At 38.4% G+C, this 12,427-nt stretch overlaps 1 protein-coding gene across 1 annotated transcript in view; it reads right to left on the reverse strand.

Annotated features, from left to right (window-relative positions):
• LOC119475168 (transcriptional regulator ATRX-like) overlaps positions 1–10,282 on the reverse strand; it is a 30,229-nt gene extending 19,947 nt beyond the window's left edge. The window contains exons 1-9 of the mRNA XM_037747622.1: positions 10,074–10,282; positions 8,837–8,940; positions 8,664–8,719; positions 6,698–6,726; positions 6,191–6,312; positions 5,638–5,754; positions 5,139–5,245; positions 3,486–3,553; positions 1,579–3,380 (exon numbers count right to left, since the gene is read on the reverse strand). Coding sequence (XP_037603550.1) covers positions 1,579–3,380; positions 3,486–3,553; positions 5,139–5,245; positions 5,638–5,754; positions 6,191–6,312; positions 6,698–6,726; positions 8,664–8,719; positions 8,837–8,940; positions 10,074–10,093 — 2,425 coding nt within the window. The 5' untranslated portion in view covers positions 10,094–10,282. The remainder of the gene's footprint in view (positions 1–1,578; positions 3,381–3,485; positions 3,554–5,138; positions 5,246–5,637; positions 5,755–6,190; positions 6,313–6,697; positions 6,727–8,663; positions 8,720–8,836; positions 8,941–10,073) is intronic.
• Positions 10,283–12,427: the final 2,145 nt, after the last annotated feature.

Genomic DNA, 12,427 nt, shown 5'->3' on the forward strand with positions numbered 1-12,427 from the left:
CTTATAAATTGATTTTCATCTTGATTAGACAACATGCAGCTAAGGCTGGGCAATATATCGATATTATATCGATATCGCGATATGAGATAAGATACCGTCTTATATATAGACATCGTAATATCGTGATAAAGTGTTGTCTTTTCCTGGTTTTAAAGGCTGCATTAAAGTGATGGAATTTTCTGAATTTACCAGACTGTTCAAGCTGTTCTATTATTTGCCTTTTACACTTAAGGCTGGCCCACACTAAAAGATTTTTCAAATCTTAATAGATTTAAAAAATGTGAGAGACCCCACACGTTATGTTAAATTTAACAGTTTTATTCCTATAGTGTGTGGAGAGCAACGATTTGGCAAAAAACAGCACACCACACACTAACAGATTCATTCATGAATTACAAGAGTCCCAACTAAAAAAAAAGGAAATTTCGCGACATCTCTCGTGATCAAACGTGACTTTAGTGTTAACAAACATGGCAGGAAGAATTAGTGATTTTAGTTTTTGCTCTACTTGTACTGAAAATTCACGACGGATAGATGGATTAAGTCACGGAGACATGTTGAATAAACACTTGCGTTGTTGCCACAAATTACCAAGTTGGTCCTCCATTTCTGAGTCCATCTTACCATTACTTTACGCTACACGTTTTGCAATAGCTCATGCATTAGCCTCGGCCGGTTCTTCCTTCTTCAGTCAGCTTGGTTCTCAATTGGCTATCGTTCTTTCTAATGTGACTACCTCTGTCCTTGGGGTTCCCCACACACAAAAGGATATCTGATCGTAAATGTTGAACATGTTTAATATTTACGATTTGAGATGGGTGCGGCCAGGATGGTAAAAAAAAACACACTTAACCTACCTCACACCCGTCAAAAAAATCGGAGCTTTGCTGACAATTGTCAGGAGGGGGGAATCGGGCCCAAAATCGCCTTGATTCTCATGTAGTGTGTGCCCGGCTTTAGTCACTATATCCACATTACTGATGATTATTTATCAAAAATCTCATTGTGTGAATATTTTGTAAAAGCACCAATAGTCAACCCTACAACATTATGGCAATATCGATATCAAAGTATTAGGTAAAAAATATTGTGATATTTGATTTTCTCCATATCTCCCAGCTCTAAATGCAGCTAGCACTCATTAGCACAGGCTAATGATTAATAATGATAGTCACAGTGATCATCACAGTCCAGTCCAAATCCAATGGGGAGCAGGAGCTAGCATTAGCCATTTAGCTTTCCACTAGTAATTAGGCATCCTAGCAATCTACTTCTAATAACCATTGACACATCTCACTAACCCTGACAGATGTACTGCTCTTAAAACCTTTGGCTCAATCTTATAAATACTGTCTGTGAATTCCATCTTGTGGCAATATGTGAATAATGTCTGTTGTGTTAGTCGTGTCCCATGTGATATTGATTAAACATTTTTAATTTTACTGACACTTGTACTGAGCTTACCGACCCTGCTGTACCGAAAGCAAATTCCAACTACTTTGGTCGTTTGGTCATTAATAAATGATTGAAGATATACTGTAGATTTAGATGTATAATAATAATAAATATAAGACTCACCTGATGATTGGTGGAATGTTGCTGGCCCCAGTAAGGCCACATCTTCAGTGATTGGCTTCATCTTCTGATCACTTCCTTCACTCCCAAAGTCGTTGTCGTCTTCATCATCATCAGCTTCGTCTTCGCTTGATGAGGGTGACGATTCTCTTGCTTTCCGACGGGATTTAGCCTTAGACTTTCCAGCCTGTATCCTGCCCTGCTTTCTAGCCACACCTTCATTCTCTCGTTTGACGAGTGGAGACTTCCCTATTGGCCGCAGCGTATTCAAGTGTTGTGTTTTCTTCTGCGAGTCCTGATCATCACTAGAGGAATCTGTCCCACTTTCCCTTCGAGATTTTACTCTTCTGTCACTTGAATCAGACTCCGGGGAGCGGTCCAGCATCTTGCGTTTGCGGCGCATCTTCTCTGGTGACATCGGGGTGTTCTTAGTGAGCCAAAAGAGACATTTCTTGGCCACCTTAGGCGACCCTTTTCCACCATTCTCATCACTCTGGGGTTCGTCAGAGCTTTGTGTCACAGCTGCTCGCTCAAGCAGAGCTGCAGGGACTTCATCTGAGTCAGAGTCGTCTCTTGCTCTGCTCGGACTTTGTTCTTCAGTGTTTTTGGCTGGTGCTGTGCTGGAGGTTTCCTCAGGGTCAGAGTCGCTGTCACTGTCTGCTGCCGAATGAGACGTTTTGGCCTTGACATCACTTGGTCGACGCAATGGTGTTGTTTTCACGCGAGGAGAGCGTCTATTGCCTTGTTCCTCTTCTGGGTGGAGAGATGCACTAGAGTTGTCATTGCTCATCTTGCTTTCAGCTGTAGCACTTACGCATGTCTCTTCAGCTTCAGATACATCCTTTCCCTCTGATTTCTCATCGTCTATGTCGATGTCCTCCTCCTCCTCCTTTGGGGAATCAGAGGATGGCTCCTGCTCCATTGGTACAGGTGTAAGTTTTACTACTAGTTTTTTAGTCATCTTCACCCCGCTTTCCAAAGGCTTCAGGGCAATCTTTTGTGCCCTCTGTCTGCCTTCATGTGAATCTGAATCCATGTTTTTCCCAGGGCATGCATGTGCAGTTCTCCCATCTGTGTAGCCCTTGGAGTCAGAATCATAATCGTCCAAATGTTCAGCTGCCAATTTCTGCAAGTCACTCAAGCACCTTTCATTAGCGATAGCTGGCTCTGTGTCTGCATCCGTTGCAGGTTGTGCATTAAAGTCATCACTAAAGAACCTTTCCCAACAGCTCATGACATCCAAGTCAGTGAATTCCTCCTTCAGGCTATCCTCGAGTGCTGCAAGTGATTTTCGCAAACCTTTAACTACTGACAAAAAAGAGTTCAGGTACAGTTTGCGAACAGCAGGTGCTTGTTTGTTCGCTGTCACAGTGTTGATGAAATTGACAAATGTCCGGTTTAAGATGTTTGTTGAGTCCACTAAATGTTTGACCTTTTTGGTAACCTCCTTGGAAATCTGCAGTGTGTTATAGTTGAACACCACACTGCCATCCATACCAGTGTGATCCCATTTATCCATAGGAATGTTTTGTGCCAAGTGTGGCAACATGTGGTAAAGAGATTTCTCCGGCCCTACTCGGTTCCTCCTGCGCTGCTGATACCACAGATTCTCCATGTTCTCCAGGACACTGTCACAGGCCATCACCAGGTCAAAAAGGGGCTCCGGGCTACACACATAGCAGTACCATTTGCTTTCCAAGATGCCGGACAGCTCCTTCCTTCCTAAATTTCTTAGAATACACTTCTTACAGAAGGCATTACTACAGAAGTCACAACAGATCAAGTTGCCTCCTTCAGCACACCATCTGCACAAGGGGGAAAAAAAGATAATAAATACACTTGATAAAAGCTTAGTACAAAGAACAAGATATTTATACTTCAGTTAAAATATGAAATACAACAAATCCAACCTGCATTGCTCATCCATTCCATCTCCATCCTTACTGATGTCATCACTTGAATAATACTTGTAGCAAGACTGAAAAAACAAAACATTTAATGGAAGAGTTATAGACAGTTTGGACAAAAGGTATATTAGAAACATACAACACATCAATGTACTCCAAATTCCATAAGGAATATCATAAATATGTTAAATTCTATGTATATTCTTGTTAGCAATGATTAAATATTTCTGCTGGCTCTTTGTTTTGGTTTGTTTTGATGTTTTTTGTATCATTTAATTTCTTAAAATGTTTGATTTTCAATAATATCTAACTCATCACATCAGTCAAACAGTTGTGTTGTTGACAGACAGACTTAGCTCAGTATACGTATGTACAGTATTACCCATTTGAATATGAAAGGACAATGACTTTAGTTTGCATAATATCAATATTTTGCCATTACGTTCAATGACACACTCAAAAGTGATGAATAAAATCGCTTATAAAATTGCACATTCAAATTCTGGGTGGCTGAGGGATTACGATAATTTCAAAAGATGTATAAAATTCATCTTATTGTACACTGTATACTCTATTACTGTGGAGGGTACATTTGAATACAGAAAACTGGGACAGACTTGTTAAGTTTCATTCATCACTCATGAGTTTTTTTTTTTTTATTTATTTTAACTGTTTTATACAGTTGTATGTCTCACATTTGCGTTAACAGAATCAAGCCAGTCTGCACTTTAACCCATGGTTTATACCAGTACATAAGTTCATAATTATAGGTACAACTCAAGCGCTATCCTCTTCCTTTGTGCCGTAAGTTGAGCCTTCGTTTTTCCAGGAGATTACGTTCCGGTGGCAGTAAGGGTGTAAGAAAATAACGATACACTTGAGTATCGCAATACTATGTTTTGTGATACTGTATCGATTCTCCAAAACCACCGTATCAATTTTTAATTAATAGATTAAATGCAAAGATTTGAGGCAGACAGGCTCATTTTCTGTTGTGTTTAAACCCCGACTGCTAGATAGCAGTGTTGTAATCTATCTTCAGCCATTTGACTCTTCCATTCCAACGTAACAACATGAACTGAGGCAGGAAGTAGCGCATGTTTTTTTTTTTTAAACTCAGATTTGGGTGTAAGAAAATATTGAAAATAACGAGTATTGCGTTATTATGATTCTGTATCGATTCTCAAAAACACTAGCGATTTTTAATTGATAGTTTACATGCAAAGATTAACTCAGTCAATACTACAACTACTTATTTAATTTGCAAAGATATGCATCCTCAGTGTATGTTCCCTCTCAAAGTAGTGCTATGATGTTGGATGTTACAGGGAGTGTGATAAATGCAGATCCCACTCTTCTTATTGCATAAAAAAGTAAACTTTTTCTTACTCCGATTTAATGCATATGGTGGTGTGTTCTTTTACTATTACAGTTTTCCTAAAATGAGATTTTAAAATATCACAATATATATAGCCTTGCTCACAATATCACAATATATTGAATCGTAACCAATGTATCATGATACGTATCCTATTGTCAGATTCTTGCCAATACACAGTCCTAGGTGGCAGACAGAATTGCCACTGAATTATGCCACTTTAAAAAGGTCACAAAAAATTTAGGAATTTTATCTGATATATTAATAAGCAGACTCACCTTGCAAATAAGTACTTTCAGAACTGGATGTCGAAAGAAGGAATCTCTCTGGAAGTGGTTAACTTGTCGGCCACATGCGGTGCAACTGACAATTTCCATGTGTTCACCTGAAAATAGTCAAAGGACACCACTGTCATTAGCAACAAAATGGTTATAATACCGGCTTGATGGGTTGTTTAAAAGGCGTGAGAATGCCCTGTTCGGTCTCTACTTGAATCCACCACATTCTTCAGGTAAGATGTTCATGAGCAAGACCACTGGTTAGGATACAAAAATTTGCCGTAAGCAGCGAGTGAAGCACTTGGAGCATTTTTTTTTTATCCAGTGATATCTCTCATAACAAGATGATCACGCCACATTTAAACAGCAAGTGAAGTGAATTTTCAGCTTTTTTTGACCACTGAAGTTCCTTCTTTTTGTTTCATTTGAAGAAATGGCTGCCCAAGTAATCATGAAGTGATGTGCAATGTTATGACAATATCAACCAGTAGTGACCGACCTCCACGTCTTCTTGAAAAGTCTTTCCGCAGTACGCCGGATTTCCGGCTGCGAAACTCAGGACCCCTGAAGTCATCTCTTCCATTATCAACAGGTTCAGGCCTCACCAGTACAGTGCCTGTAAAAAATAAACAAAAAAACATACCACAAATAAATCAAAGATACTCCATCATTATTAAATATGTAATTATAACCTAATGCTTGAAACAGACCTAAAGACTTCTTACACCCTACAGATAGTAAAAGACAAAAATACCAAATTTATAATGACTGATTTGTGTCAACCTAAATATATTTTATCTCTTGCAGTCATTTAGACTAAAAACACATACAGGTACTTAAGAGCACAGCAAAGACAACAGACAAAACCCTTAGAAATCGGTAGATGAAGTGTTATAGCCCAAGGCATCCCCCAAAATCTCCAAGACCAATTCTTATCTAAGACTGCACCGAATCATAATGGACACCAAACCAAATATTTACATTAATTGCACAGAATAGCTATAAAGCAGAGTAAATAAGGGAACTATAATGGGGAAAAGGTTAAGACCTACCTTTTGGCAATCTATTGATATCAGGGTAACCATTTGCGTTGACTGGTAAATCCACGTCCTCACTTGCATTTGAGTCCCCAGATTCATCCAGTCCAGAGTGCTTTATGACGACAGACGGTTTTCTGTAATATCAGAGAAACAGAAAAAAATGTAAGTCCCAGAGCTAAGCAACATCCCCCCCAGGTTGGCAGCGGACTTGGACAGTGAAAAGGGAGGCAGGGGGTTACCAATGTTTTTTTTTTAAAGTATCAACCAAGTATACGCCATTGGCACTGCAAAAACATCATCCTTCAATCTGATTAATCAGACTATTATTTCACACTTTCACTTGGTTTGAGCACAAAGGGTGTGCCTCATAATTGCAATACATTCACAATCACTATAGTTCAACACTAAAATACAGTACTTTCAGCAATGAGCTGCATTAACTATTTGGGCATTAAATCTGGATGGTTTCATACCATACCATATCAATGCTTGCAGGGTATATATGAAATGCCAACTCACCTCCTTGAGTATTTGGTATCCACTCCTGCCTACAAAGCAAGACATTTTATTAGATTAGTTGTAGCTGGTAGTAATCAACATCAATTGTGGTGTTCAAACCATCTTAATGTCCCAAAGGGGTATGCTCACTCAGCAGCTAATACTTTGTTTATGCAAACAATTTAATTCTAGAAGACTATAAGTCTTGTGAATAAAGCATTAGGATTCAACAATATAATTTTCCTAGAATACTTAATGAATAGGAAGTATGGATAACTATACACTTCAGGGAGATAGAATACTGTTCAGAGAGCAGAAACTACTCATTGAGTAGCTGGGAGAAACCATGGGAGATTAACAAGACTGTCGGACTACAAGATTGCTTAATAAAACATAACAGGGAGATCTTGAATCAAACAGTTGCATTTTGAAGCAATGGGCTGCAGCTTTAAAAGACAACATTTGATTGCATTCCTGTCAACTAAAGCATAAAGATAAGGCTTAATCAGAGATAATGGCAGTGTAGTTATGTGTCTGGAGACACAAAAATAGTGTTTGCACAACATCCCTGCCATCTGGGCATAGGAGAGTAAAGTTCACTTTATACTTTTTTTATAGCATATGCAAGGGATTCAAACTGCAATGTAATGTTAAATGCATTATATTTATAACAGGATTTAAAAATTATTCAACCAAAAAAAATTTAAAACGTAGGCCTGTGCAACTACTGTATTGACAAAACCACTTTGGCCCCTTAATGGAAAGTGGTTGAAGAAAATGTAAAATGGTCCAAACCAATTGCATCTGGGAAAAAGCTTCACCAAGCTGTGGGATTTATTTTTGGAAAATAAGCAAACTACAAAGAAAAGATTTATGTTAAAGGACAAGATTAATATGCTTTTTTGATTACCCCAACTTTCAGTGAGTCATGAGCAGGGACTAAAATTAACTTTTTGGCTTGCCGGCCAAAATGGACGGTAGAGGAAAAAAATTACGGGCCAGACAGATTTTTTTACTAGCCAAAAATAATTAATTGCTTTTTATTGCACTTTGCTATTATTACTAGGGCCCTATAAGAGGTTTTCTTATTTTTTCCTATATGCATATTCTTTTCTTGCTAATAATAGCATTTTTGAACCAAATTGGCAACACTGCAGTAACTAGAAGGCTACTAAACCACCAGAGGCGCACCCGCCAGCTTCTAGCTGGATAGACCAGCTGCAACGATGGTTGAAGATACATAAGTTTCTGAAAATATTGCGATGTAAGATTACCAGAATGTCTGTAGCAATATCCTACATATTCGTGAATGCAGGTACATTTTATAAAACTAAAAATATAAGGTTATTTTCTACCGGTGGTCTCCGAGGAACTCTGTGTCACCTACACTCTGCCAAGCAACAGCAGATTGCAATTAAATTTTTTCTACCGGCCAGAGTGCCAGGTTGTCTCCATAATTTACTCGCCTTTAGTGACTGTTGAGTGTTTATTTTGAACCCTGGTCATGAGCATTACATTTTCACACGGTTACTACCGTGGCAATAGACTTTTACTTTTTACTGTATTAAAACTGAGGCAACTGAAGAAGTGTTATTCACTGGTTTGTGAGTAAAGCGCAATTTCATTCATAAACATTACCTAACATTATTTTCCATTTTCTAATGCAAGTTTTTGCATGGGGTCTTCAAGAATCCACTTACGACAAAACTTGTTAAATGCATTTTATGACAAAAGCCCTTTGCTTTGATTTAGTCCTGCTTTAATGGTTATTTGAAACTGCTCTTAGTAAATACCAAATGTGACCATAATGAAAAGAAGCAAAGCTAAAAATACAAAATAACATTATATTAGTGTGGCAAAGTACATTTCTGAATGTGACCAAATTTTGTGCTGGATCCAGTTAAAATGTTACTGGCACCTTTGGTGTTACCACCAACGTACAAAGCTTGATGAGATATAAGACAAAACACCAAGAATGTTCTGTTACCACTGTCGCAGCATGACTTGTTGAGTTTCCCACAGAACAGCTCCTGTTTGTCAATCCTGTAAACAGAAGATATGTTAAAATTTGTATACATTGGTTAATGGTCAACGGTTATAGCATGTAAATATGATGAGAATTTTTCCAACACTCATAATCAGATTAATTAAAAACTGTACCATCGGCATCCTCTGAGGTTGGTGTGCCATTGCTGTCCTCAGTAGAATTAGCCAAGTACTCATGCAGTTTGTTGACCAACACATTCAGCTTGCTTGTAGTGGTGCTAGAGTTAAGAAAAAAAGGATATGGTTATGGTAAACTTGACAGTTAATCAAATTGTCGGTTGCATGATTAACATACATTGTTAGCTTTTGTAATTTGAAGGGAATTTGGTGGAATCAACTGTTTATCATCCCAGATACTAATTAAACATCAATTCAAATCCCATTCAACACCTTCATCTCAAATTTTACTGTCCAGTACATACAGTAGTAGTGGAATATGGAGAGGAAATATCATTTTTCATGAAGTATTATGTTTCAGCTTTCCAGGAAGAGTGATGAATAAAACCTGACACAACTGTCCCATTTCAAAGGCTTCTCCAAATGCAGCCAAGCAATGCAGCTTTTGACCTACTTTGCAGGACACAACTTAAACTCTAAAGCTCTCAGTATATCCCACAGTTTATTGTGCATTTGCGGTAATGTAAACCATTATGTATTGCAGTGAAACATCACAACTCATATTGTGAACTTGGGTGTTGTGAGTTGTGGTACTTTGTTGACTTTGTGGGCAACTTACTAGATATGAACATATGAAATAACGGACTAAGAAATTCAGAAAAAAACACCAGAATGCTCCAGAGTTTTCAAACTCTAAATGAGGGAAAAGGCACTAACTCAATATAGTCTTCAAATGGCCCCCTAAAGACACACCTACATGACGCAGTTCACATTCAACAGCACCACAAGCCTAAAGGAAGACCAAAGAGTTGGACATTATGACCTTCATGAAGACTGTGTTAGACTGCTCTAGTTTGAGCTAGCTAACGTTAGGTGTACCTAACAGGCTGGAGACTGAGTGCTTACCGTTATCATTAGCTAGGTTAGCTTACACCCAGCTCACCCTCAGTAACTTAGCATTAGCGTTAGTTCTCTTTAATGTAGCTAAAAGCATTAACGTTACCTCTGAGACGTCAAGAAAACACGTTTTTAGAATTTACATGACTTTATATGACGTGTTAGACACGTTAACAATGCTTAATTTAAGTAAGCAGCTAGGTTAACTAAACTAGAACTATCGTTATTATGGTAGCACTCTCGCTAGCTGTTAGCTGCTACAGCTAGCTAGCTGCTAAGCTAGCTCGATGTTCCACTCCCTGGTAACGTTAACTTAGAGAACCGCGTTTCATTTTACCTCAGCGTCGCTGCAGACATATCGCGACGCAGGTGAACAACCGAAGTTGTTCAAGTCCTTACACTTTCATGATACCAATGTATTCTAGTAAAAACTTGGCGCTCAATTTGCGCTCAGGATCCCATCACTAGCAAAAGCAAAACTATAAAGAGGTAGAGTAATGACAAACAGTGTATGGTCCCGTTTACTTCCTGTAGTGTCGCGCTTTATCGCCACCTGTTGCCCGGGAGTGGGAATAACAGTTTACATTAATCTGGTTCTTTTCTGTTTCTCTCATGAAAACAGCTGGTCTTATATGATCCGTTGCATTCGTGCTTACAGTTTTGACTAGACCTGGTGTTAGTGTGCTCGCTCTAAAATGTATCCTAAAAACTAAGAATGTTTCTCTCCCTCTCAAAAATTTAAGCAACGCCTTTATGGGGGTTAAAGGACCAGTGTGTAGGATTGAATGGCATCTGAGGTTGCAGATTGCAACCAATTGAGTAAGCCTACCCCTTTACACTGTAGAAGAACCTACAGTGGCCTTCAGGTTCATTTAGATGGTAGGCTTAACAAAGAGTATAGAAGCAAAGAGACGGAACTCCGGTGTTTGTTTGTTATTACAACAGCCGCTGCCGCCATTTTGGACTGAAAGCGCTTATTATATTTATGATATTTTATTGTTCAACACAGGCTATTTCGGTGGAATATGACAAAAGAATAGAAATAATTGAGGTATACTTTTGTGCGGCACTTTTTAGGCAGACGTTTTACTGGCGTCCGGTATTCGCTTTCAGTCCAAAATGGCGGAAGCGTAGCTCTGCTGCTGGGCGCAGATGTGATGCAATGGTAGGCTAAATTAGCTGTCCAGCAGAAAACAGGAAACTTCGACATCACTCTGAAAACATTTGTCCCTCATTAGCAGATTTCCATTCGGGAAAGACCACACCAATGTTTATTCTTGTTTTCTGCTGTCCCGACTTTGTTTTGCTTCTTCATGTTTTCGCTTCTTTGACAACGAGAATTCACGCTTTCTTGCTTTTACTCTTGCTTTTACTCTTGCTAAATAATAAGTATGTAAGAGCTATTTATTTGTTGTTAGTATTTAGCTGTTACTGTTGTACTTACTAATAATAAGTAGTATTGTTTGATTTATTATTCCATATGTTTACTTTATTCAGACTCGATTTTTGCTAGTGTTTTCTTTTGCTAGTTATTTATGTAGTTTAATTATTTTCTTGTTCAGTATATTTCGTTTTTTACGTAGGCTAATTAATATTTTGTTTTCTTTTGTTCATGAATTGTGTAAAACTGTGGGCACCTGTGGTTGTATATGTAGGTAGGCAGGTATAGGACCAGGACCATGCACCTGGGTGAGCTTATGGTTTTTTACCAGAGCAAGAGAGACAGCGACATCCATGTTTTCTTTGTGCTTCATTTGATTGCTTTTGGGTTAAATAAATATCAGAAACACACACATTATGCATGGACAATGGACTCTTTTGAATGTGTTATCCACATACTCAGTGGTCCTTTGATTTAAGTTTGAATTTGACAAATGGCCACTTCAAAGTATGATCCTCCATTTTTCAAAATTTGGGTTCTGCCACTTCAACATAAAGGCGCGAAAGGCCCTCTCTTAAGCCAGTGTTTGGTTTGTCCATTCCTGGTTACTGTATAAACATGACGGTGCAACATGGCAGGCTCTGGGGAAGAGGACCCGCTCCCTATGTAGGTACAAATGGCTCATTCTAAGCTAAGAAAACAAGATTCTTAGTTTCAGTAAAAATAATAATGAATATTATATTTCATTTCTGCCAGTAGATCCCTCTAAATCCTACACATTGGTCCTTTAATGGGCTTTTATTTCATGAAATTTTTTTTTCAGATTTCACTGACTTTTCTTATCAAAAACTGCTGCGGTTCCTTTTATTACAATTTGCTTTATCAAAGCAGCCAGTCTCCCTTTCCCCTTCAACACAGCACAAGCAGAAGCCAACATGCCCTAAATGCCTTCTTGATCTGCTACTGTGTAAATGCCTTTGCATTTTGTTTAATGCAAGAGTGACTTGCATGTATAGTAAGAAAAAAAATATGCCTTAGTTGTTGCTTCCACCCATTGTAGTATCGTCAACACTGTCAACATCCCCACTGCCGTTTTGTGCTTTCTGATCTCCACTTTCTTTCCTGGAACTGTCACTGTAAATCATGCAAGTCATTACCTACTGACCCAGACAGATCCTCATTACAGTTATTATTATTTTTTTAAAGGTTTCTACTATTTTGCTAATGCTTTGACCATGACTTATCAAACGTGTATAACCTCAGGTAAACTCTTTGCATTGCACTATTTCTTCCACTTATTAACAGGCATC

The sequence above is a fragment of the Sebastes umbrosus genome, chromosome 17, assembly GCF_015220745.1.
Source record: "Sebastes umbrosus isolate fSebUmb1 chromosome 17, fSebUmb1.pri, whole genome shotgun sequence".
Classification (NCBI taxonomy): Eukaryota; Metazoa; Chordata; class Actinopteri; order Perciformes; family Sebastidae; genus Sebastes; species Sebastes umbrosus.